The sequence below is a fragment of the Rutilus rutilus genome (genome assembly GCF_951802725.1).
Source record: "Rutilus rutilus genome assembly, chromosome: 1".
In the NCBI taxonomy this organism is placed as follows: domain Eukaryota; kingdom Metazoa; phylum Chordata; class Actinopteri; order Cypriniformes; family Leuciscidae; genus Rutilus; species Rutilus rutilus.
This window is the reverse complement of record NC_140209.1, coordinates 79,688,371-79,715,957: the sequence shown is the minus strand read 5'-3', so window position 1 is coordinate 79,715,957 and position 27,587 is coordinate 79,688,371. Positions and strand designations below refer to the sequence as shown.

General features: G+C 40.6%; 1 protein-coding gene and 2 long non-coding RNA genes across 3 annotated transcripts; all 3 read left to right on the top strand.

The window, feature by feature from the left end:
- The first annotated feature begins 1,142 nt into the window (after positions 1 to 1,142).
- LOC311305622 lies at positions 1,143 to 2,069 on the top strand. The gene is made up of 5 exons (XR_014630040.1): positions 1,143 to 1,192; positions 1,282 to 1,400; positions 1,489 to 1,611; positions 1,686 to 1,761; positions 1,850 to 2,069. It is a non-coding gene; the product is annotated as an uncharacterized lncRNA (long non-coding RNA).
- A 2,372-nt stretch (positions 2,070 to 4,441) lies between these two features.
- On the top strand, positions 4,442 to 5,306 carry LOC311303955. Its single transcript, XR_014629858.1, has 3 exons — positions 4,442 to 4,534; positions 4,808 to 4,863; positions 4,951 to 5,306. It is a non-coding gene; the product is annotated as an uncharacterized lncRNA (long non-coding RNA).
- A 9,298-nt stretch (positions 5,307 to 14,604) lies between these two features.
- LOC311305301 (neoverrucotoxin subunit beta-like) lies at positions 14,605 to 27,254 on the top strand (the record flags this gene model as incomplete). The annotated part of the gene is made up of 2 exons (XM_084432915.1): positions 14,605 to 15,203; positions 25,576 to 27,254. Exons 1-2 carry the CDS (start codon positions 15,059 to 15,061, stop codon positions 27,252 to 27,254), a joined length of 1,824 nt encoding a protein of 607 aa, XP_084289041.1. The 5' UTR covers positions 14,605 to 15,058.
- Positions 27,255 to 27,587: the final 333 nt, after the last annotated feature.

Here is a 27,587-nt window from a genome sequence, read left to right as displayed (position 1 = left end):
TGCCTTTGCTACGAGGGACAAAACATCAGTGACCACGAGTGTAAGTTAGAGATATTATATGGCCACCGCTACTCTACTAATTCCCATCCCCCTCTGTGACCTGTGACGTCTTACTGTCAATCAAACCTGTTGTTTTACACCGTGCGATCGATCTTCTGCTGATCAAGGTGACAATCTTTCCACTTTTTTAATTATTTGCATGATATTTCAAGTTATGCCTGTACTTATTACATCACGTGAGCCCTCGAAACTGGGCTACTGAGTGGATAAATAACATGTTTCATGTTGATTGAGCGTTTATACACTGTGTTGTCACCTTGTAACACTTTTGCTATAGCATTTTATTTTCTGCCATATATGTATTCATTATTCATTGGTATTCATTTGGACATGAATATTTTTTACAAAAAAAAAAATACAATGCTTGAACATCATGTAGCGAAATGATTAATTTTTTAGTCTTTATGGTTCTCGTTTAAATTTTATTTTTGATTGTGTATTTATCAACATCTTTGGCTCTTTTTAATTTATACTTTTTGAATGATGCTTATTTGTAGGTTTTCTAAAAAGAATCAATTATTGCAACAGACTGATTTTTGACGTGTGACAATGGAAGAAGGTAAGGCCCAAATCACTAGAAAACTGCCATGCAAAGTTTGGTCCCACTTCATCAAGTGTCTTTAAGGACATCGTCAATGAATGAATGAATAACTTAATTATATATATATAGAGAGAGAGAGAGAGATCAAATGATTCTATCCTCAAGTCCGTTTTTAGACAATTGCTTTGAGTGATAGCCATATGGAATAAGTTAGCACTGGGGCTTCTTGGACAATAACCCATCTCATAATTCACATTCATTATTTCTGTCTAGAGTCCGTGAGACACATCAGAAGGCAATACAAGGATGTAAGACGACATGTTGTCCAACTCATTATAGATAGCAAGGAAGACATGAGGAGGCTAGAGCATCGTCTGCTGGATCTGGGCACATGTACAAACAGTAAAATATCAATTCACATACGTTTTTTAACATTTTTTATATTTATTTTGTAAGGCAAGACACATTTAAAAGTGTAGTTGTGTTGTCACCCTGAACTAAATAAACAAATAATCTATCACTGTGTTATCATCCACCTTTCCACAGCAGAAACTGTGTCAGAGACTCAAGTCAGCCCACGCATAGGACAGTGTAGGCTAGAAATATTGCATCTGTGATGTGAACTATGGGAAGGCTCTTTGAAAAGGGACATTATACACTCGGTATGTTTTTAAATACAGGCATTACAGATGCATGGAGAGGAAAGAATGTTTTTGTGTTGGTCTCCAAAATTGGGCCATACAAAGTCTTCTTTTCTGACCTTTACAGTACTTCTCCAGGTCTGGAGCTCGAGAGTGAGGTACACAAACAAACAGCTGCTTGACTTTATTATTATGTATAATAAACACAACATGTATGCACCTTCATGTGAACCTCATTGTCAGCAGGTCATCAATGCCTTCATCTATCTGGAAATCCAGAGATTCAACATTCGGTCAGCAGAGCAGGCGTTCTACATAGACAGCTTTGAAATGAGAAAAATTTGGCGAGGTCATTTAACAAAGCTGAAGGTTGGTTTTATTCAGTGTAAATACGATAAGGTCACAAAGGCTTTGAATTCTAACAACAACAAAAATATTTTCAGACTGACCCCTCAGTGTACCACTTCATCATTGGTATCACAAACAAGCACAACCACTGGACAGTTACGGTATAAGATGGTATTTGCTTTGTTTTTTAAATAAACCAAACTAAAACAGACCATTAGTGTGCATAACTATGTTTCTATATATTCTAAAATCCTGAAAGGTTATCCTGCCATCACAGAAGAAGCCATTGTTTTTAGACCCAATGGGAGAAAGTCAAATCGATGTAATGAAGTGCCAGAAGGTGACAAGGTATGAATAAATTAAATCAAAGGCTTTTTACAGTAATGTATTTGAAACTACAATGCATAGCGCTGTCATTTGTTACATTGTTGTTTGTCAATATAAGAGCACTGATGCTTCAGAGAGGATACGACGCCTCAGCCTGGACGTGCGAGACGGTTCCTCATCCCAAACAGGGATTCCTCGTCCTAAACAGAGGGATTCCTCATCCCAAACAGAGGGATTCCTCATCCCAAACAGAGGGATTCCTCATCCCAAACATAGGGATTCCTCATCCCAAACAGAGGGATTCCTCATCCCAAACAGAGGGATTCCTCGTCCTAAACAGAGGGATTCCTCATCCCAAACAGAGGGATTCCTCATCCCAAACAGAGGGATTCCTCATCCCAAACAGAGGGATTCCTCGTCCTAAACAGAGGGATTCCTCGTCCTAAACAGAGGGATTCCTCATCCTAAACAGAGGGATTCCTCATCCCAAACAGAGGGATTCCTCGTCCTAAACAGAGGGATTCCTCGTCCTAAACAGAGGGATTCCTCATCCCAAACAGAGGGATTCCTCATCCCAAACAGAGGGATTCCTCATCCCAAACAGGGATTCCTCGTCCTAAACAGGGATTCCTCGTCCTAAACAGAGGGATTCCTCATCCCAAACAGAGGGATTCCTCATCCCAAACAGAGGGATTCCTCATCCCAAACAGAGGGATTCCTCATCCCAAACAGAGGGATTCCTCATCCCAAACAGAGGGATTCCTCATCCCAAACAGAGGGATTCCTCGTCCCAAACAGAGGGATTCCTCGTCCCAAACAGAGGGATTCCTCGTCCCAAACAGAGGGATTCCTCGTCCCAAACAGAGGGATTCCTCGTCCCAAACAGAGGGATTCCTCGTCCCAAACAGAGGGATTCCTCGTCCTAAACAGAGGGATTCCTCATCCCAAACAGAGGGATTCCTCGTCCCAAACAGAGGGATTCCTCGTCCCAAACAGAGGGATTCCTCATCCCAAACAGAGGGATTCCTCGTCCCAAACAGAGGGATTCCTCATCCCAAACAGAGGGATTCCTCATCCCAAACAGAGGGATTCCTCATCCCAAACAGAGGGATTCCTCATCCTAAACAGAGGGATTTCTCGTCCTGTGGAGTTTATGCACTGAAGGTATCAAAGGTGTAAAAAACTGCTCAACTTATTTTGATGAGTTAAAGTAATGTAATATGTTTTCCTGACATATTGATCATATATATATATATATATATATATATATATTTTTTTTTCGCAATTTTCCACCGGACAAAATTGCGATTGTTAACTCATGATTTCTGTTCTGTCTGTGCGCACCAATCTTGCACTTCTATCTACTCCTCAACCAGACCACCTAGAGACTTCGGGTTTTCGGCATTATGTTAAGGAAGGTCTAATCTCGGGAACGCACAAAAAAAATCCAGGAAAAGATTCCGTTTTTTGCAAATTTCTCTGCAACCATAATAGTTATCGAGTTGAAACAAATTGCAATCGATAGCTTCTAAAATTTACAATAATATTAGAAAAAAAGAATTGATCAAAAATCTTTCCTTTATGCTTCAAAAATTAATTAAAACTTTACATGAAGGGAAATAAGAAAAATATTGCCTTTTCACCTATAAAACTATTGTTCCACAGAAATACGTAAGGAAGGTATTCACAAGAGTCATGAGCACAATTAATTCCACTGAATTACGGCAAGAAATCAATGAAGGTATCGATCAAGATTTGGAGAAGGAGCAAGAATATATGAGAAAACGACAAGAGGTTGTTGCAAAATAAATGGAAGAACGTTCAGCAAAGCGACAAAAGATGGCGACATCCACACCAACGGCTTCCTCATCAGGCGTATCTGATTTCTACGATGACTCGTGGCTTTCAGAGGATGTTTTGGCAAATATCTCGAAAGCAGAAGAAGAGTTTACAAAGTCACAAGCCAATAGTCAAGCAGAAAAGAAGGAAGAATCTGAAGAGGACAAAGCAGAAAAGGAAGCTGATACAGAGAAAATCGAGGATATTGAGTGAACACAAGATGTCAAAAATAATGAGCTAATGAAAAAAATGATGTTCAACTAGTCAAGTGATTGTGCCTTTTTTATTATCCATTGCTGATTTGATTTCAGAAAGTTCATTTGAATTTCAAGAGAAAGTTATATTCTCGAGCAACTTATTTTCTCTTTCATTTACTATCTCTTAGTGTTGTGATCCCATGACGTGAGAAAATTGCGCTAAAACACTCACTGAGTTTTTATTACTTGTTTTTTTTACAATTTATACAAGATTCAACTTATTTTTTAAGTCAGTTTGATGAATTCAAGTTTTAATGCCTTAAACATCCAATTTGATTGAATTAAAAATAAATAAAAATAAGGATGATTATATGATGGTGGACATGGACATCATATAGTAATTTCTAATAGCACTGTCCTAAAATGACAATATATATATATATATACACATCTTTTTATTTTTTATTTTTTGTAGTTTGCCGAATGCGTTCTCCGTCAGCAGCCAATTGATTTTTCCAGTGATGAAGAATCAGTTAACAACCTCAGGAAACACATAGCTGTCACTCTTCTACAAGACAGTGGTACGTTTCACGGAAGTTGTTCATTCTCAAGTTCAGACAGAGCACCATTCATTTTAGGACACATCATTTAAATCACTGATGCATAACCAGTCCTTTAAATTATGATTTAGTATGTACAGTAAAATCCTTGAGCTGTGAATGTCTCCAGAAGCTAATCAAAATGTTCGTAATGATTATTGCAGTTCCTCCCAGACATGACACAGGGAGAGCATTACATCTATATAAATAGTTTTTGGCCTCCTATTTTTTCTTTTATTCTGTATTGTTTTCCAGATGATTTAAGCCGGTTGTGCTCATTCTGTGGAGAGGAAAGCGGAGACACCGCCTGGGTTAGTATGTGCAAACATTTACACATGCATCCTTAAAGGTAACAGTGGTGTTATCATTCAGTTGTCTTTATTGATCCACATTTCCAGATTAGCTGTCTTTCCTGCCTGCGATCCGCAGATGCCACAGATCCTGCGTTCAGCCGTCCACCCTGGATACTTTTGTTTGTGCGGCTTGCAAGGATTGAGGACCCATTCAAACATTGCATCAATTATTGTTTGTATTGTTTGGATGGACTATTCTGCAAAATGTATAGATTCTAATGGCTACTTGTTTTTTATTTTTTGTTTTTAGACGTTTTATTTATTCATAAATATCGTTGACTTTGTGTAGTTTTAACTGACACTTTGTTATTTATTTATTTTGAGATTTCCAACTTTTTTGGGACGGGACACTCGCTGTATATAGTGAATTATTGACTATGTTCCTCACCTATAAAGCTAAATAAAATTGGTCTAAAATATAAATTCATTTTAATGGAAGATAATCTTCTTATTGTTAGCTTTATGTATTTATTATTGCTTTTTTCTTTAAATCAAATAAAAGATAAAGAAAAAGCAATTAATTGCAAACAAAGTCCAAGCACTTTTGTTGGAGGGCACAGATTCAATTTACCATGAAGGACTTTTCTAGGGGCCAAGCATACGATGCATTCCGTACCGCTGCATTTGTCACAATTTATCTGGACCCACCTGAACACTGTCAGCTAATAACATTTATATTACATTTGTGCATATATGTTTGGGATTTTTTTATGCAATATGGCATTATTTTCATACTCCACAACTCTAATTGAAGTAACATAAGAGTAATAGAGTCAAAGTAGCTTTGTTGTCTTTGCAGCTCTATACGCAGCTCATATACAGTGACATGAAACAGTGGCCTAAGGTGCTGCATATAACAACATATAGGACAAACAAAAAACACTGTACACAATTAGATTATAAAGTCAGAATGCTTCTGTACCTCCTGCTGGACGGCAGAAGGGTGCGTGTGGTCGTCCGCAACACTGATAACCTTGCGAGAGGGAAGATGGACACTGATGATCTGCTGTCCTCACTATCCGCTGCTGGATGTTAGGATCCGGGATGGTGCACTTTCCAAACCCTACAGTGAAGCAGCTGCTCAGGATGCTCTCGATAGTCCCTCTGTAGAAAGTGTTGTGGATGGGGGTGACCTAAAAACTGGTGTTGTTGTTTAGAAAAAAATGTAAAAAATTAAATGCATAACAAAAAAACAGGGCCTTCAAAGCTTGTTTTTTCAACAACCAAATTAGTTTTAAATGTACATTTAAATTACATGTTTGAAGAGTAGTACTGCTTTAAGTACTGTGCCTACTTTGACTTGGTTTGCCTTGGGATGTTGCAATTTCATTCTGCCTTCTTCTGACCAAATGGAAGAGCACATAATCTATGGTCCAGGTCATTCAGACAGAGGTTAGGATCAGGTTGTTGACTGGGAGAGAAATCGTGCTCTGCAGCGAGATGAAAACAAGCCGTCTGTGGCATTACCTGTCAGCACTCTTCTGCATCATGTCCATTATAAGACATCAAACCCATCCAAGGTATAGAACGGAGAGATCATTTGTGTGTGTGTGTGTGTGAGGCGCGGCCGCGATCGAACAGTGGAAACATAAAAACATACTCCGTCATTTAGTTTATGCAGGACATCATTCAAACTGCAAAGTGTTTGTTACTGTTAATTACATTTTTAAAGAAAACAAATATATTAATCTGAAATGTTGCAGATTCATTTTCAATTCATTCAGGTAGGCTACAATTACCAAACATATCAAGGTATTTTTATGAATTAAATTAATAAACTAAATATATCAAACTATTGCCAGTGCACTACAAATAAACTGGTTCTATACCTTTATTTACTTTATTAATCAAATTTATTTTAAAAATACAAGGCTTAAGTAATTTATTTTCCTTTGGTGGTCCAGCCTGAGACATGCACAAGCCTTCTGCATTTTTGTTTTGCTTTTCCCTCCATTGTACCGAACTCGTACCGAACCGTGATGTCTGAACCGAGGTATGAACCGAACCGTGACTTCTGTGTACCGTTCCACGCCTAAAAGAGAGTGCAGAGTTTCCAAAGAACAGTGGACCAACGATTATTTGTGAAGAATAACTTTAATTAAAACAAACTGTGAAGACTCGATTACAACTTTTGCAAACCACTAGTAAAGATAAACAAATATGTGCCAGGAATCAAGTGTTGATATAGTAGTGTGGAGATAGTAGTGGGGATATAGTAGTGTGGATATAGTAGTGTGGATATAGTAGTGTGGATATAGTAGTGTGGATATAGTAGTGTTGATATAGTAGTGTGGATATAGTAGTGTGGATATAGTAGTGTTGATATAGTAGTGTGGATATAGTAGTGTTGATATAGTAGTGTGGATATAGTAGTGGGGATATAGTAGTGTGGATATATAGTAGTGTGGATATAGTAGTGTGGATATAGTAGTGGGGATGGCTGTGCCAGGCTAGTAATCTCTCAATGAGGCCTGCTGGTGGTCATTTTGGTCTGGGTCATACAGTTCTATGTTATATAGCTGACCCAGCCCCGGCCCCCCATCAAAGTCAGGAACGATAATGTGGCCCCCAGAGAAAAAAGTTTGGTGACCCCTGATTTAAGTGATGTTTCATTCAAATATAACGTTTTTAAATGGAAGGTTATGGTGAGTTTTGTGGTAATTGGTACCAATGTATAGATGAAGAAGTAAACACCAAGAAGAAAGTTCTAATTAAAAAAAAGTTTTTATTAACAATCACTACAAATATTTGGGGTCATAAAGACCACAATTACACTTAGTGTATATCCTAGAAACTGCATGGGAAGCATATCAGGGTCAAACAGACGGATGTCGTGTTGTTGATTTACAGCACATCACTTCTAACCTGTAAACAACAGTGATCTGTAGTAGTTGGAGATTGTAATGTTATTGGGAGGCGTCATTCTCAAAAAATAGGTTTTTGTAAGTTAGGATTAGTGTAACTGTAACAAAAACACACTTTTTATAGTCCCACTAAAGGAAGGAAATAAGACCTAATTTACTCACTTCTGTGCTTGTTTTGATTGTATCCTGTTGCTCTCCCACCGTGCAGGTGTTCAGTTCTGGTAATCAATAAAACAAATTAAACCATACAAAAAAAGGCATCAACATATTAATATTGATTAAGTTTAACACATATCTGTCAGTGCTAAATATTCCTTATTTATCTGTAGGCTACTATAAATAAGATGTCAAAATGGTTATGTACACAGTGATACTGCACTGCAAAAGAAATGCTTATATTACTAAGTAATAGTTTTTTTGTTTTTCCAGTCAAAATATCTAAACATTCCTAAATCAAGATCTATTTATTAGATAAGCAAAATAATGCAAGATATTTAGTCTTGTAAATTGTTGTTAATCTTTTGCTTATTTTTCAAAAAAAAATCGAACAATATAAGTGTTTTTTGGGGCATTTAACTGAATGACGTGTTTTTGTAACAGCTCAACATGGGTTAGGTGGAATTATCAGGGCCCGTATTCATAAAGAATCTTAATGCAAAGAGTAGCTCCTAGTGACAAAATTCTAAGAAAATTCTTAGAAATGTGGGCGTTTACTCTTAAAATTAAAGAAAAACTCCTAGTAAAGAAAAAAGTAATTCAGAAAGCATCTTAACCCTTAAAAGAGGTCTTAAGGTCAAAATTGTTAGGAGCACGGACGAGGACTTTTAAGAGGCTTAAGAGTTTCTTTAGCAGAGGAGAAAATGGCAGAAAGACGAAGAGGGAGAAGAAATGTGTTGCAGACAATGGATGACAGTGAGTTAATAAGACGCTATAGATTAGATTGTGCAGGGATCATGTTTATGACTGATCTTTTTAGAGACACGCTAATATCTCCGACACAGCGCAGAAATGCCATAGCGCCTGAAATGAAAGTAATCGCTACATTATGATATTTGGCAACTGGGAAAATTCCATGTTTGATACATTAAAACCAACATTCAAACCACCACTTAAATAGACATGCCAGCAATCAGTGTAACTGGAAAGAGTGGAACAATTTTTATCATTCTAAGCAATCAAATACCTTATAGGAAATCAACAGCATGGTAAATAAAAAAAGGATTTATATACACATATATAATGTGTGTGTGTGTGTGAGAGAACGATCAAATAGGAAAAATTACGCATGTAAGTTCAAAGTGGAGGCTTAGAATAGACCCTATACTTAAAATCACTTTTTTTTTTTCTTCTTGGACAACCAACCAATCACAGTCTTCAAAAGATTGTGTCATACATAGCAACGGGGTCAACCCCGCCTCCTCACTAAGATAAAAGTTTTTGTATTTTCCTTACTCAGAGTTGCTCTCAGATCGGTCCCGAATCGCTCTTAAGCTAAGACTCCTACATAAAAGTTTTTAAGCTAAATTAAGAGTTTTCTGAGAGGATTCTTAGAATCTTTATGAATACGGGCCCAGATATTTAAGAGCAGTGAACTCACCTTTCTGCAGCACATGGCCTTTCTGGGTGCCGTTTGATGACATCACAGACTGTCTCATGACCATCTGATTTTATAAGGGCTTCTTGATCACGTTACACTGAATGATCTCTTTCAAACCGCATTTTTGCAACAAAATCCTCTGGTTATTTAAAAAGATGCCTACAAAATGCCAAGGAAACAAATATATATATATATTTTTTTTTTTTTTTTCTCCGGGGGGGCAAAAGATCTTTACAGTGCTTCTCTTTACGTTTTTTTTCCTTGTCTTTGTTCAAGAGGGAGGGTTCTCTGTCAACTGAATAAGAGGGAGCTCAGGTACCTGTGTGGGTTGGGGCTCCACCTCTCCTGTGCTCTCTACCTCTTGAATTGGAGGGGGTTCAATAGCGGGTGTGAGCTGGGGCTCAACAGCCTGTGTGGGTTGGAGCGTTTTTTGAAGACCTACTCGAGGAACTTCCTCATCAATGGGCCAATCCCCCCTAACCAATAGACCCGGAGAAGTATGAACATCAATGGTGTTCATTATCATTTGAGGTCGAATCGGTGAGTCAGTGGTGGTTGCCCTAAGTGGTGTTTGTATTACCCGTGTTGGTGTTATTGAGGTGTCTGTGATCCGTGCGGTGGTGGTGGTGGTGGTGGTGGCGACAGGTACGTGTGTGGCCCGTGGTGGTAAAACAATAGTGTGAGCTGCCAGCGTAGTGGTGGTCACAGTATTGGTGGGTTCTTGTCCACCTCTTGTCACTACCTCCGCATAGGTCGGAGCATGTGCTGTCTCTGTTCTGAGTGTGGTAGAGGGACCTGGCGTCTCCGCCGTGATAAGAGCTTCATCTAAAACTCCCCCCATGGTTTACAAATTAGACTCTCTTATTATGTTGTCTCGAAAAAGAGCGTGATGGAAAATTATAAGTAGAACTCCTCCTTTGAAATTGTGTTGGTGGTCTCGAGTATTGGCGAGAATAATAAGTTCGTTGTCGAGGAGGAGAGTGATCATCCTCAACCTAATTTTTGAAAAATTCAACCTTCAACCAGTCTTGACTCATGATAGACATTAGGCTTATGGGAGGACACAGTCCTGTGTCCCCTGGCCGTGTTTCTAAATTCCCTGACCCTTTGACCATTTCTGTGGTCAAAAGTCTGGGAATTCCTACTCATATTTCTTCCCCTTTCTTTCGGGGCAAAATCTGTCTCATTCGCACGAGCCCGTGCATTAGAAGGAAAATAATGATTATTATTTGTTCTATTCAGAACAGGAGAACTGCTAGAGAGTCTGAGTCTATAACGTGGAGTATCTCTCTGTCTCACACGGCCTCTAAAGACATCCATCCTCGCAGTGTCTCATCAATCCCAAAAGTAAAATAGTAAATAAATATTAATAATAAAATGAAAAGATAAAATTGAAAAGAGAATACAAGCCTTCGCGACGTTTCGATATACTATATCTTCTTCAGGCAGGCTTGTTAAGAAAAGTAACAAAAAGAGAAAAATATACAATAAGAAGATATTCTATAATATATATTTTGTGATAAAGTTTGTCTTGAGTAGTTTTCCTTTTGAAAGTCAATGTTTAAGAGAGAGCGAAATCGTGTCTGCACATCCACAGAGTGAAGTGAGAGATGTGCACGTGCATTTGCGCGTCGCCCTTTTATAGACCGCTGTTTGAAAAAAAAAATAAAAAAAATTTATTAATCTTTCGCGAGACGGCTGAACTAAGCTTCCAACGGTCAAAATAAAATTCCAACTCGGCGAATTGATAGTAAGTAAGTGAAAGGACAGTTGTAGAAAAAGATTTTTGTGAAAAGAGTTAAAATAAGAGAGTTTTGTCGAGTTTAGTGAAACTGGGTCACTCTCTCCTCCGCACACGGTCGAGCAAGAGTGAAACTCCCCTCACAAAAAAAAAAAGGTGATATAAAATCGAATTTTTGTTCAAATTTCATGGGAGTGGTATGTATGTGTAGCTACAGTTGTATTTAATCATGTGGATGTAAAAGTATTTTTGTATATGTGTTGTGCATGTTACTATTCATTTTTAAAGTGCTCGACTATAGAGCTGGTAAGTCCCGCCCCCTCCGCTAACCCCGCTGGACCTCTAGGTTGAAAAATCGTCAATGCAAGTGAATGGGAGAAAATAATTATTTTCTGGTCCCGTTTGAATTGTGCCATGAATGTGAACATCTTGTCTCTGAATTTTTTATATAATCTTTCGTGTGAAGAATGCTACAATTTAGCGGGTAGAAGTTTGATACGGTTAGACTTTGTGTGAGAGCACTTTGTGGACTACAACTCTCGACGCGTTTGAAACGTCACCACCACTCGCACACGGACACTAGCTCACGGATCCCGCTAAACATGGCTGTGTCTTTGGTGCACTTCACCGCCTTCTTTCAGGGAGAGGACTAAATCGTTGAGGTTGGCGAAAACCACGGGTAAGTCAACTTTATGGGGTGACGTCACATAGGCGACATGTAGTCTTTCTCGTTATGTCTTTTCCACAACTGGTAGCCGAAGAATCATACCATATACTGTCAAACTCGTAACATGAAAGATTACATAAACATACATTCACAGACAACATATGTTCACATTCATGGCACAATTCAAACGGGACCAGAAAATAATTATTTTCTCCCATTCACTTGCATTGATGACTTTTCAACCTAGAGGTCCAGCGGGGTTAGCGGAGGGGGCGGGACTTACCAGCTCTATGGCGCTGACATCGGATGATGTCATCACCATCGTTCGTCGTGTGAAATGTGGCTATCTTATTGAGGAAAATATTTATTTTTACTCACAATATTAGGTTTTAATATCCCCAATCTTGTTTTACATATCCCCAATCCCTCTATCAGTTTATATTCGGGTAAGATGAATCTTATTTTTAATCTTAGATGGGTTTTTTTTTTATATATATTATTATTTTTAATGTGTTCCTTGAATGGAAAATGATCCTTTTAATTAAAATCAAAATTAGTTTTTATACCAAAATGGGCTTATATGTGTAGTTAACATGTTATCAGATTGATATTTAGATGGGATGAGTTTAACTTTAACTTCAAATATGATTTTTTATTTTTGAAAGATAGGATATGTCTACCTCTGATGGGGACAATAGCCTATCTTTCACAAAAATCCTAGTCCTTTTTTAGAAGAAAATAAAGATGATAGAAAATGAACATTACTTGAATTCCTTCATTCGTAAGAACCCTACTCAAGAACAGTGTAGAAATTATTGGAAAACTGTGAAATATGTAAAAAGAGTTAAATGAGTTTAACAAAGAGGAAAGAGAACCCCTGTATTATTTTTGTACACAGGGATTTATAATGACAAAACACTTTAATTAGTCTAGATGGAAATAGGGGTCCACACGCACCCCCCGGCTTTTTTATGCCACCTGATTTTTTTAAATCTTTAAAGTGTCTATTTTCAGAATCTGCCCAGTACCAAGCTGAAATAATGTCCCAAAGGCTTCATTTTTAACCCTTTGCTGCACCCAACCGGAACCCGGAAAATAAAAAAATTATATAGAAAGTGGCTTAACATTTGAAATAAACAACATACAGAGACAAATGAACACATTTTCCCATACAATTCTGACCCCAGGAATTTAATGGAATGGTTATTTTTGACATTTGACAACATTTTGACCCTATTTCTGGACAAAAATAGCAAAAAATGGCCAAAAATGTGTAGAGGATCAACTATATTTTCATTTTCTGAAGCGCATAGGGTGATTTTTTTTTTCCACGAACTGTTATTTCTTTATCATTCAAGTGTCTATTTTAAAATTAAATTGGGTACCAAGCTGAAATAATGTCCAAAATGCTTTATTTTTTAACCCTTTGCACCAATCCCGAAAAATCAAATGTGATATAAAGTGCCATAACTTTTGATGTAAACAACTCACAGAGACAAATGGACACATTTTTCCATACAATTCTGACCCAGGGAAATTGTTATTTGTTATATTTTACAACATCTTGACCATCTATGGTCAAAAACAGCATTTGACACCATTTTTATTATACTAATAGCAGCCTGAAATGGGGTTTATTTGAACCTTTTACTGCACCTATCCTGAACCTGAAGAAATTGAAAATAGCTTTACTTTTGAAGTAAACAAAACAAAACAAAGCAAATTAACTTAAAAAAAAATCCCAAAAGTTGACTAACTGCCAGTTTGGGAATGTTGGGGCTTTGCAGTTGGCAGTTGGTGGCCGTTGGTTGGTACCTACAGATCGCCATCTCCCACTGCTCTCTCTTTTGGAACAATTTCAGTACGTATTTGAAACTATAATTAAGATATACCTTTGTAGTCATAACTAAGTCATATTCAACAGTTTTTACTATAATCACAGGCTTTCGGAAAGCGAGAAGCTATCATATCTGCACAGTATCCGAGACATTAACATTAGAGGACTTGCCTTTGGATACAATTGGCTATCACCAATACTGCTATAAAAGCTTTACAGGGAAAATAGATTGTTTACAAGTGTCAAAGGCTTCTACATCTGGAGAATCATCATCCTTGAAAAAGGACTCTCTGCGCCATGTCAAATCTCTGTCAATTCAATCTGAAGGAGCTCCAAGAAGGTGTTCCTTCTTGTTTCCCAATCAGTGCATTTTCTGTGACAAAGCAAAATCCAAGTTCAAGGGCAAGACTGAAGAGCTTACAAAGTTTCAGAGTTGGAAACACAAGGAACTAGCCTGGAAAGTTATTGAACCTAGGGCACAGCAATTAAAGAAAGGGACTCTTTATCGCAAGGTGTAGGACAAGGACCTTTTTGCAGTGGAAGCTAAGTATCATCTATCATGCAGAAACAACTTCAACACAGAGTTCCAAACCCATGAGCATGGAAGGGAGAGAGCAGAAAAGGCAGCAGACAACATTGATAGTCTGCAGGCCCAGAAGATAGCAGCACATAACAAGTCGTATTGTGTGGTAAAGGATTACATTCTTAGGAATGTGATTGAATGCAAAGAGGTTGTCCAGCTAAGACCCATGTGCAACTTGTACATGAAGACATTGGAAAATAACGGTCATTGGAATCGAGAACGGTCACTTCATATTGCATAGCTAATACGCAGTGGGAAACTCCTTTCCACGAGAATATTGAAGCTAATAATTTAAAACGCAGTGCAGCTGCACAGCGAACACAGCAGAGTGTCTAGCTCACCCATTGGCTGTGCTGCGGCAACTGCACAACCTTTGGCGCGCTCTGACGTGTTTCAGTGAACATTCATTCATCAACATTAAACCACATTAATCAAACTGCCTAATGTTACCGAATGAAAAGTCGACCCAGGACAAGCTATAGGACTGTGCAAGCTTTGAGGGTGTTGACTCAATCTACTCTATCCATCTATGTTTTGATCATCGTTCTGATTTAGATATAGATGTAGTCTTTGACAAAAACTTGATTTTTTCAGCTTTTTGCTCATTGTTGCTTTTTTTTTTACTTAAAAAGGAAATGCATAAAGCTAGAATACAACCTTTTTGTTTTTTAAAGCAGACGGTGTGCTCTTTATTTTGAAAATTTGCATGTTTGAGATCTTCACATAACAAAATACTTTGGGGGTCATGAACATTTTGTGAAAATGATTAAAAATGCTGGCAGTGGCTTAGCAAATTTTTCAAAAATGCTGGCGGGTAAAGGGTTAAACAGTATTCATTACCATCAGATATAATTTTGTTAATATATGATAAATATTCTAAGTATAAATTATAGCTTTTATTTGTTATTTACTGCAGCCCTGGCATCACAGCCCATTGAAGTGGCAGCTCTAGGAAGACCTCTGTATCCTGGTATGCTGTATGACTGCCGCAAGGATACCTTCATTCCAGGTGCTTTACAAACCTAAAATATATAAATAAATAAAAGTTTATTTTTCCCTCTTCATCAAATATTGCATCACTAATTACCAATCCTTGTTTTTAACAACACTATAAAACCTGCATGTTTCTTCAACAGTACATCACTTCCTCGTACATCTATCTATAAATTACAGCAACGTCTGTCTGTCTGTCTGTCTGTCTGTCTGTGTGTGTGTGTGTGTGTGTGTGTGTGTGTGTGTGTGTGTGTGTGTGTGTGTGTGTGTGTGTGTGTGTGTGTGTGTGTGTGTGTTATTCCCATATCTCTCGATCCGTTAGTCCGATGGATTTCAAACTTGACAGGTGTCTTGCTACGGGCACGAGTAAGTGCAGTGCCAAGTTTGACGTTGTTTGGATTAGACATGCAAAAGATATCGTTAATATATATCGGTTAATATACATCCAGCCGTAGCCTTACCACAGCTGAAGTGAAATAAATGCAATATTTGCCAAATACACAGATGTTTCAGAGACATTTTCATTCAATACTTTATGTACTGCTTCATACAGCGTCTGTTTGAACAAGAATAAAGTTCAACATAAGCTACTATCAATGAAGTGGAGTCTAAATTTATTTTATTTTTTTATTAATTTTTTTTATAAAACATCAGTGGTACTGGTATCTCATAACAACAAGTACAGCAATTTTTGTAAGACATTCAAATGCATACAAATGCTTAGAAACAAAGACATAAATAAAAGGAAATTATAAACCAAATTTAGAAAGACATAGTCACTGAGTACCCTCAAGCAAGTTCCAGAGGGAGGACCAAATGCGCCAGAACACCTCGGATCTTTGATGTAAATCGTAAGTTAGTTTTTCCAGTGGTAAAAGTGTTGCCGCCTGACTCAGCCACATATTGATTGAAGGTATCTGAGCAGTTGACCATAATAATAATATACATTTTTTGGCTAAATAAATACAAAAATTCAATACACATTCTTTATCACGATCAAGACACAGTTCCACTGTACAATTCAGAAGATATACTTTTGGTGACAAAACAAAAGTCTTTCCAATTATTTTTTGAGTAATTTTGTGGATCTCTTTCCAGTACATTTTGATTTTGTCGCAGTCCCAAAATACATGCATCACTGTGCCAATGTCTACCTTACATTTAAAACATAGCTGAGAACAATTGGGAAATATTCTGTGGAGGCGAACTGGGGTTAGATAAATCCTGTGAATACATTTATAATTTTGTTCATGAACCAAAATTGAAGTAATAATAATAATAATATGTTTATTTTATATAGCGCCTTTCAAGAACCCAAGGTCGCTTCACAATGCAATACAAATAGCAAACAAACAGCAAGCAAACAGATACAAAGGCCATCTGCTTATTACAGACAAACAGATGGAAACAAGCATGAAACTAATTGACAAGAATCAAAGAAAAACACATTGTACTATTTACCCAAAGTATACAATTACGACCGAGTATGTAGCAAATAGAACTAAGAAAGTGGAGGACAAAAGAAAACGGTGTTGAGGATACTTATTTATTGGGCAAGCTTGAAAAAATGAGTTTTGAGTAGTTTTTTGAAGGTCCGGATGTTGTCGGTCGCACGAAGATTCAGGGGCAGCTTATTCCAAAGCTTAGGGCCAACAACACTAAAAGCCCTACCGCCCACCGTAGAGAGTCTGACCCGGGGTACCACAAGTAGGTTTTCAGTGCTGGACCTAAGGGCCCGAGTTGGAACGTATGGCTGTACCAAATCAACCAGGTATTTGGGTGCCGGGCCATGTAAGGCTTTATACACTAGGATTAACAGTTTGAATTGGATGCGGTTTATTACGGAAAGCCAGTGCAGTTGGTGAAGGATAGGAGTGATGTGGGTAGATTTTTTATTATATGTGAGGGCTCGTGCAGAAGTACTTTTGGGATAGATATTTGAGCAGACAGATAGCCACTCCTCATCACTAAAAATAGACCCCAAGTCCTTTTCCCATATCACCCTTAAAGAGTCAAAGGTTGAAAGACCAATATTTGACAGCAATGTATATAATTCAGAGATCTTTTTTTTTAAGTGTACATGAAGACAAAAGCAGTTTTTCTATTTCAGTAAGATCAAATTGTATATTACCTTCTTTTAACTGTAACTCCAAAAAATGTCGAATTTGAAGTAATTTATAAAAATCTTTACTGGGGAGACTAAATTCCTGTCTTAGCTCCTGAAATGATCTTATTTGGCCGTCGTCAAATAAGTGACCCAATTCTGACACTCCTCTTGACCTCCAAGTCAAAAGGCCAATATTCTGTATGGGAGTGGGAAAATCGGGATTGAGCGTAATTGGAGACTTAAGAGACAACTTATTTGGGATGGATAAATATTTCTTAATATCCCTCCACACCAAAAGAGTATTTGTTACCGTAAAAATACTAGTCAGATGTTGAATTTTTTGTACATTATGAATAAATGGTAGGGAGCAAAACAGCCTGGGAAAGCATCTTGTGGATTCAATCCCAACCCAGCGTGAATCAAATCTGTAAATAAACCAACTTAACATGTGCTTAATTTGTGCAGCCCAAAAGTATAATTGTAAATTGGGTAGCGAAACCCCACCCAATTCCCTTGGTTTCATCAAAAGCGAAAGTTTAAGTCTGGGTTTCTTGTGATTCCAAATATACCTTGAAATTGAAGAGTTAATCCTCTTAAAAAAGTTTGTATTTAGGTAGCATGGCAGATTCTGGAATAGGAAGTTTAATCTCGGAAGAATGTTCATTCGTATAACATTGATCCTGCCAAAAAAAGAATTTGGAAGGATCGACCAATCTGATAAATTCTGATTAATTTTTGTCATTAAAGGAGGATAATTGGCTTTAAAGAGATCTTCCAAATTGGGAGTAATATTAATTCCTAAATACTGAAATCCAGAAAGTGCAAGATGAAAGGGTGATTTTGAAATGGCTTCAGAGGGAGCATGCATATACAAAGCTTGAGATTTGTCCAGATTAATCTTGTACCCTGAAAAGTTACTATATTTTTCCATTACTGTAAGAATTACATCGGTAGAGGTGTCAGGGAGTTTAAGATACAATAAAACATCATCCGCGTACAGAGATATACGGTGTTCCTCTAGACCTATTTTAATACCATGTATGCTACTATTAGTTCTCACAGCAACCGCCAGTGGTTCAATAACCAGAGAGAATAACAAAGGCGAAAGAGGACAACCTTGACGACAGCCTCTGCTTACTGAAAATCTATTAGACAACATTCTATTAGTGTTAACCTGAGCTATAGGATTAGAATATAGGCGTTTAATTAAATCAATAAAATTAGATCCTAACTGTATTTTATCTAAGACTGCAAAAAGGAAAGGCCATTCCACCCTATCAAACGCTTTTTCGGCGTCAAGGGATAAAATAAAAGCAGATTCCTTGGTAAAATTTAAGTGATCTATAATATTTAGAACTCTTCGGATATTGTCTGAACCGTACCTGGATTTCACAAAACCAGTTTGGTCTGAATTGACAACGTAAGGCAAAACATTTTCAAGCCGTCGAGCTAAGGACTTGGCTATAATTTTATAATCTACATTAAGTAAACTAATTGGTCGATAAAATGAACAATTTGTTGGATCTTTGTCTTTTTTCAGAAGCAGACTGATAATTGCCAATGACCAAGATTCAGGCAAAGAGTTTTTCTCAAAAATATTATTCATCACCTGCATTAAAATAGGGGAAAGCTCAGGCCAAAACTGCTTATAGAACTCTAACGGAAACCCATCTGGGCCAGGAGCTTTACCGGATGGCATTGACTGAATAGTATGCCAGATCTCATCCTTGGTAAGAGGGGCATTCAAAAGACTCCTAGCATCATCAGAAATACTGGGAAGAGAAATCTCATTTAAATAATTAAGCAAATCCTCATTTGATCCATGATAATCAGCTGTATAAAGGTTCCTATAGAAATCAGAAAAAGAAGTGTTAATGTCCTGAGGGTCAAAAGTCATGTTGCCTGCAGATGTCTTAATTGCTTTTATAGTTCTTTCACTCTGCTCCTTTTTTAACTGATAGGCCAAAAGGCGACTGGGTTTATTACCAGACTCATAGTAGCGCTGTTTTGTATAAAATAATAATTTCTTGGTATGTTCTGTGTGGTCTAAGTTAAGTTTAGCTTTAGCATTATTTAATAAAATCCAATTAACTTGATTTGGCAAACGTTTATGTTGTTTTTCCAGGTGAGATACTTCGGCTTCTAATTCTTTCCTTTTCTGTATCATAAGTTTTTTCCTTAAAGCAGCATAAGCAATAAGATGACCCCGCAACGTAGCCTTAGCTGCGTCCCACTTTATTGCAGGAGAAACTGGAGAGTTCTGATTGTCTTGCCAATACTGAATTATTTTCTGTCTAAAAAAAGCGCAAAAACTAGTATTACTTAAGAACGAAGTATTGAATTTCCAATAATTAGACTTTTGAATAAGTATACTAATATCAATGACTAAATAAACCGGGCCATGATCAGATAACACAATAGGGCCAATTTGACAAGATCTCACATAGTGTATACAATCGGAAGGTATGAAAAAATAATCTAGCCTTGAATAAGATTTATGGGGGTGAGAATAAAAAGTATAATCTCTGTCTTTAGGATGCAGCCCCCTCCAAATATCCACCAGTCCCAGATCTTTACAAGTGTTACGTAATATATATGATGACTTGCAACCCATTGAAATCTGAGGTGAGGATTTATCCAGATTTCCATCAAGTATGCAATTGAAATCACCTCCTAAGAAACCCATGTTTTTGCAGAGCTTATTAAACTTTAGAATCACATGAGACATAAAATTAGGGCAGTCCACATTTGGGGCATATACATTGCCTATAGTAATATGTTTTCCACCAATTAAACCAGAAATTAGCACGAATCTTCCTTCAGAATCATACTCAGCATGTTCAAGGGCGAATGGAATGTTTTTATGAATAAGAATTGCGGTGCCCCTACTATTTGACGCGAATGAGGAGAAGTATATCTGGCCGACCCAGTCTCTTTTCAGCTTCAAATGTTCCTTATCGGATAAATGCGTTTCCTGTAATAGCGCTATAGATACACCTTCTTTTTTAAGAAATGTAAGAATTTTCTTTCTCTTAATTACATGACCTATGCCTTTCACGTTCCATGTTACTAATTTAAAAGAATTAAGCATATTAAAAATTGCAACAAAAAGTCATATGAATGATAGTATGCAAGAAAAAAATAAAAATAAAAAATAAGTCAATTGTGCCAGTACGAGATATCGAATACGAACAAGAGAGTACCACACATAGAACGCAAAACAAACCTATAAAACCCTCCCCCAAAGACCCCATCCCCAACTGATGAGGCACAGATAATATCAAAAAGTCACAAAACCAAATAAGGAACTTTGAAAAAGTTGACAACAGCATACTGAAACCACCAAGTTATAGCTCCGTCATAACCCGCTCCACTGACATCCCCAACAAATAATTATCAGTAATGGGTGACACCGTTGGAAAGGATAAATAAACAAATAAATAAAACATAACCAATAATTTTTATATCCGCCACAGACAAAATAACTTGAACGTTACAACCCTGCGTGGCGGGCGGCAACTTTCTGGATATTAACTGTTAACGTTACCTTAGAAAGTATCCTACTTGTCCAATGGTATCATCAGAATGTTCCACCGAAAGTTAAAGTATATATTTTTCAGCCAAGAGTCAAATTTAGCTGTCAAGGGAGTCCAAAAAAGCCTTGGCTGAGTCCGGGTCGTTGAACAGGCGAATCTTTCCATTATGTAGACATCTAAGCCTGGCTGGATAGGCAAATCCACGATACAAACCACGGGCGGCAAAAGCTTTCCCCACAGTCCCGAACTCACGACGCTTCTGCAGCAGTCCAGCTGACAAATCCGAGTAGAATCGAAGCTCTGAGCCATTGTGAGTGATCGTCTTCTTCATGGCGGCTTTCAAGATTGTTTCTTTATCAGTGAACCTCAGGAACCGAACTAAGATGCTTCTCGGAGCTGAGTTCGGGTTGGCAGACGCGAAGGTGGGAGATCTATGAGCCCTCTCAATGTCCAGAACAGGGGAACCCACTGGCAGATCTAACCATTTTGGGATCATGTCTTGAAGATACGATAAAAGTGGACCAGAGCCCTCGGCTTTCTCCGGCAGGCCAACAATCTTCAGATTTTTGCGGCGGCCTCTATTTTCAAGGTCATCTACTTTTGCCTGCAGCTGATCTACCATCGTCTTCAAGTCAGTCACCTGCCTTTCCGTAGATGTCGCCGAATCTTCGGTAGATGAAATCCTCCGTTCGGCTTCTTCCAGGCGCGATTCGGCGCCAGTGACTCTCTCAGAGAGAGCGGTAAACGAATTCTGAAGGCAAGAAACGGAGTTGGCGATACCCTCCAGATGACTAGTGATTCCATCAAGGCGTGATCCATTAGCCTTTATTTCTGATAGAATCAGTGACATATCCAGGTGCGAATCGGCTGCGTCAGTGTTAGCATTAGCCGAGGGCGCATGGACAGTAGGCTTCTTCGTATCCTTTTCTTTAGCCTTCTGCGAACGCGTCGAGGCGAAAATAGGGAAATCCTTATCAGAAGGTGTGTCTGACATATTTATAGTTTGTTCAACGAAATGAAATTAGAATTCGGAGGAAAAAGCGTGATTTATTAAGTAAGTCGAGCGGAGCGAAGAACTCACGCAGCCACCTCACTCCGGGTCACGTGACATCCCCAGTCTAAATTTTTTAATCAGTTTTACTTTGATAAACATGGCACAATATAACATCGCAACTACATGAAAAGAGTGTTTACTGTTATAAAAAAACTGATTTGTAAGCTTTAGAGGAACTAAAGGTGTTTGAATAAACACGAAACACACGTGATCGTTGTCATGCGGTGAATCCGGCCAATCGTGGAACAGCTGTGTCGTAATCAGCCCTCGTGCAGCCGCACTGCAAAAAATGCTTTTCTTACTTAGTATTTTTGTGTTGTTTCCAGTCCAAATATCTAAAAATTCATAAATCAAGAAGCATTTACTAGAGAAGTAAAACTACATAAGAAATTCTATTTTGTTTTCAGATAAACAGAAAGTAATTTAAGTATTTTTGCTTAAAACAAGCTAAATTATCTGCCAGTGGGGTAAGAAAAATAATCTTGTTATAAGATTGTTTTTATTAAGTTTTTTTGAATTAAGTTTTTTTTTCTTACCCCACTGGCAATTTTTAGATATTTGGACTGGAAACAACACAAAAATACTAAGTAAGAAAAGCATTTTTTGCAGTGCGCTCTTGAGAAGCTGCGCTGTCTGAGTTCTCCGGCTACTCTCGAATCGCTCTCGCGGTACTTTGATGGCACACGTCACAGTCACGTGGTGTCGGCGCTGTATCAGGTTGGATAAAATTTCTTACTGGCATGAACTGCTTCAAGTCAGCCGCCGATCGGTCTGCGCAGAGCTGCATGAAGTCGAACAAGCCTACTGAGTGAGCACAGCTGGCCACTCGCCCCTCACACACACACTGAGTGAGCACAGCTGGCCGCTCCCCCTCTCACACACACACTGAGTGAGCACAGCTGGCCGCTCCCCCTCTCACACACACACTGAGTGAGCACAGCTGGCCACTCCCCCTCTCACACACACACTGAGTGAGCACAGCTGGCCACTCCCCCTCTCACACACACACTGAGTGAGCAAAGCTGGCCTCTCCTCCTCTCACACACACACTGAGTGAGCACAGCTGACCCCTCCCCCTCTCACACTGACACTGAGTGAGCACAGCTGGCCCCTCCCCCTCTCACACACACACTGAGTGAGCACAGCTGGCCACTCCCCCTCTCACACACACACTGAGTGAGCACAGCTGGCCACTCCCCCTCTCACACACACACTGAGTGAGCACAGCTGGCCACTCCCCCTCACACACACACACTGAGTGAGCACAGCTGGCCACTCCCCCTCTCACACTGACACTGAGTGAGCACAGCTGGCCCCTCCCCCTCTCACACACACACTGAGTGAGCACAGCTGGCCACTCCCCCTCTCACACACACACTGAGTGAGCACAGCTGGCCCCTCCCCCTCTCACACACACACTGAGTGAGCACAGCTGGCCCCTCCCCCTCTCACACACACACTGAATGAGCACAGCTGGCCACTCCCCCTCTCACACACACACTGAGTGAGCACAGCTGGCCCCTCCCCCTCTCACACACACACTGAGTGAGCACAGCTGGCCCCTCCCCCTCTCACACACACACTGAGTGAGCACAGCTGGCCACTCCCCCTCTCACACACACACTGATTGAGCACAGCTGACCACTCCCCCTCTCACACACACACTGATTGAGCACAGCTGGCCCCTCCCCCTCTCACACACACTGATTGAGCACAGCTGGCCACTCCCCCTCTCACACACACACTGAGTGAGCACAGCTGGCCACTCCCCCTCTCACACACACACTGAGTGAGCACAGCTGGCCACTCCCCCTCTCACACACACACTGAGTGAGCACAGCTGGCCCCTCCCCCTCTCACACACACACTGATTGAGCACAGCTGGCCACTCCCCCTCTCACACACACACTGAGTGAGCACAGCTGGCCCCTCCCCCTCTCACACACACACTGATTGAGCACAGCTGGCCACTCCCCCTCTCACACACACACTGTGAGTGAGCACAGCTGGCCACTCCCCCTCTCACACACACACTGAGTGAGCACAGCTGGCCCCTCCCCCTCTCACACACACACAGATTGAGCACAGCTGGCCACTCCCCCTCTCACACACACACTGATTGAGCACAGCTGGCCCCTCCCCCTCTCACACACACACTGAGTGAGCACAGCTGGCCACTCCCCCTCTCACACACACACTGATTGAGCACAGCTGGCCACTCCCCCTCTCACACACACACTGAGTGAGCACAGCTGGCCCCTCCCCCTCTCACACACACACTGATTGAGCACAGCTGGCCACTCCCCCTCTCACACACACACTGAGTGAGCACAGCTGGCCACTCCCCCTCTCACACTCACACTGATTGAGCACAGCTGACCACTCCCCCTCTCACACACACACTGATTGAGCACAGCTGGCCCCTCCCCCTCTCACACACACTGATTGAGCACAGCTGGCCACTCCCCCTCTCACACACACACTGAGTGAGCACAGCTGGCCACTCCCCCTCTCACACACACACTGAGTGAGCACAGCTGGCCACTCCCCCTCTCACACACACACTGAGTGAGCACAGCTGGCCCCTCCCCCTCTCACACACACACTGATTGAGCACAGCTGGCCACTCCCCCTCTCACACACACACTGAGTGAGCACAGCTGGCCCCTCCCCCTCTCACACACACACTGATTGAGCACAGCTGGCCACTCCCCCTCTCACACACACACTGAGTGAGCACAGCTGGCCACTCCCCCTCTCACACACACACTGAGTGAGCACAGCTGGCCCCTCCCCCTCTCACACACACACAGATTGAGCACAGCTGGCCACTCCCCCTCTCACACACACACTGATTGAGCACAGCTGACCACTCCCCCTCTCACACACACTAAGTGAGCACAGCTGGCCCCTCCCCCTCTCACACACACACTGAGTGAGCACAGCTGGCCCCTCCCCCTCTCACACATACACTGATTGAGCACAGCTGGCCACTCCCCCTCTCACACACACACTGAGTGAGCACAGCTGGCCACTCCCCCTCTCACACACACACTGATTGAGCACAGCTGGCCACTCCCCCTCTCACACACACACTGAGTGAGCACAGCTGACCACTCCCCCTCTCACACACACACTGATTGAGCACAGCTGGCCCCTCCCCCTCTCACACACACACTGAGTGAGCACAGCTGGCCACTCCCCCTCTCACACACACACTGATTGAGCACAGCTGGCCACTCCCCCTCTCACACACACACTGAGTGAGCACAGCTGGCCCCTCCCCCTCTCACACACACACTGAGTGAGCACAGCTGGCCCCTCCCCCTCTCACACACACACTGATTGAGCACAGCTGGCCACTCCCCCTCTCACACACACACTGATTGAGCACAGTGCAGGACCAGAGACAGAGAGGGTTGAAGAAAGCAGCGGAGCTTAAGTAGCGTTTTCTCGGAGTTCACTGTGTAGCCGGCTCCCTCAATCGTGTGGTTCAATTTTCCACATTTATTGTATGTCATTATGTCAGTATCAGTATTTGCTTTCTACCATGCACAAATAAAAATGTCACTGAACTTTTGCTGTGTAATTGTAACAATGAGCACTCAAACACAGCAAACCAACAATTACTAAAAACACACACAAAAACTGATTTTGCACTAGTAGCTCTAAAAGTAATTTATCATTTCAGGTGTCACTCTGTGGGATAAGAAATCCTTGAGAGCAGATTTGGACAGTCGTCCACAGCCCAGGACAGATGTGAAGTTCAGTAGCTCTGACTCTCTCTCTAGTAAGTCCAGTCTCCTGGATGTGAGTGCTTCCCTGAAGGCCAGCTTCTTGGCACGGCTGGTGGAGGTGGGAGGATCTGCCAAGTTCCTGCGTGACACCAAATCCTCAAACCAACAGTCCAGAGTTACAATGTATTACAGCGAAACCTCCAGATTCGAACAGCTCACTATGACTCAGCTGGGACTGATCACCTACCCTCAGGTCTTTGACCAGAAAACTGCAACTCATGTGGTCACAGGTGTACTATACGGAGCTCAGGCCGTCATGGTGTTTGATCAGACATTTTCTGAAGAGGAAGACAAGCAGGAGATTGAGGGAGAACTGAATATCATAGTCAAGAATATTCCTCACTTTTCCATTGAGGGACACGGAGCTGTAAATATGACAAATGCTCAAAAGAAAGTGGTTGAGAGCATCGCCTGCACATTTCATGGTGACGTCCATCTTGAGCAGAACCCCACCACTTACATGGAGGCCCTAGAGGTGTACAAGAAGCTCCCCACTATACTGAAGGAGCATCCACTGAATGCAGTTCCAATAAAAGTCTGGCTCTATCCTCTTTCTCTACTGGATACAAAAGCTGCTCAGTTGGAGAGAGAAATTAGCACAAGTCTGGTTTCCAACACTGAAGATATAATAGAGGGGCTGGGAGAAGTAAAGAGGACATGCAACGACCTCTCCAGTAAAACACTGGTAAATGTTTTCAAAGACATCAATGAGAGGCTCAGTTTATTTCAGGGCTCTCTTAGCACTTACGAAACGCTGCTCCTGAAAGAAGTGGCCAAGGTCTTGCCTGCTATACGAGGAGGAGAGATGGAGCAAAATTCATTGGAAGACATCCTGAAGATCCACTACAGCTCCCCCTTTACTGCTGACATGCTTAACCAGTGGTTAGATCATGCGAAGGCTGAAGTTAACCTCTTGAGTTCTCACACCAAGATGCTGAAGGGAATCAATACTGAAGACTCAAACAGTCTCAACACCATCCGCTTTAATCTTAATATTGATATTGTGGTGTGCTTGACCTTCACATCTCTGAAGTATGAAGACCCGTATCTTTCAGCCATGAAGAAGTTTCTGGAATCTGATGAGTTTAAAGAGCTTGATGTGGGAATGAAACACACTTCTAGCATGTTAGCATCTGTCAGAAAGGGGTTCACCGATCCTGATGTCACCTCAAAGATGAGAGAGAAGTTATCTCTTTTCAGAAGTTTTTCAGAGGCTAATAAAGATGAAAAGAGATATCGATTCATTATTTCTGCCATCTCTGATCCCTCCAATCCTGGCTCCTCTATCTATCTGTATGAATCAGGGAAGCTGAAGGACACACAGTTCCAGCCCGTGTCGAAGCCTCCTCCACCAGAAGTGATGAAGGTCCTGGAGCGCGGTGTGTCCCTGAAACTGCAGAAGTCCCCAACTGGAGAAACTGTGAGGTACAGAGTGGAGTACCAGCAGGTGAAAGCAGATTCTGGCGCTGAGGAACAGTGGATTATCATGAACACCGCTGAGGAAGTCTTTAATCTGACTGGATTGGAGTCTGGAAAGCAGTACTCGATCCGCTATAGCGGGGGTACTCAATAGGCGGACCGCGGTCCGGATCCGGACCCAGACGCAATACAATTTGGACCGAAGCCAAAATCAACATTATAATTTAGTCATGATCCAAGCGAGTTTTCATTGCGTGATTTCACGCCTATATTGTTTTCCTACTAACGTTAGATGTGGTTTATCTATCTTCTGTGTCCAATCCAAAGACACAATCAGGACTCAGCGCTGTAACTGAAATCACCATGACAACTCACTCACTCAACGCTGGCCGCAGCGTCTGTGGATCACGCAGGTTGTGTGTGTCATTCACAACAACGCAAGCGCTAATCCATCTGCTAACGGTAGCCTGTTAACCTGTTTTATTGC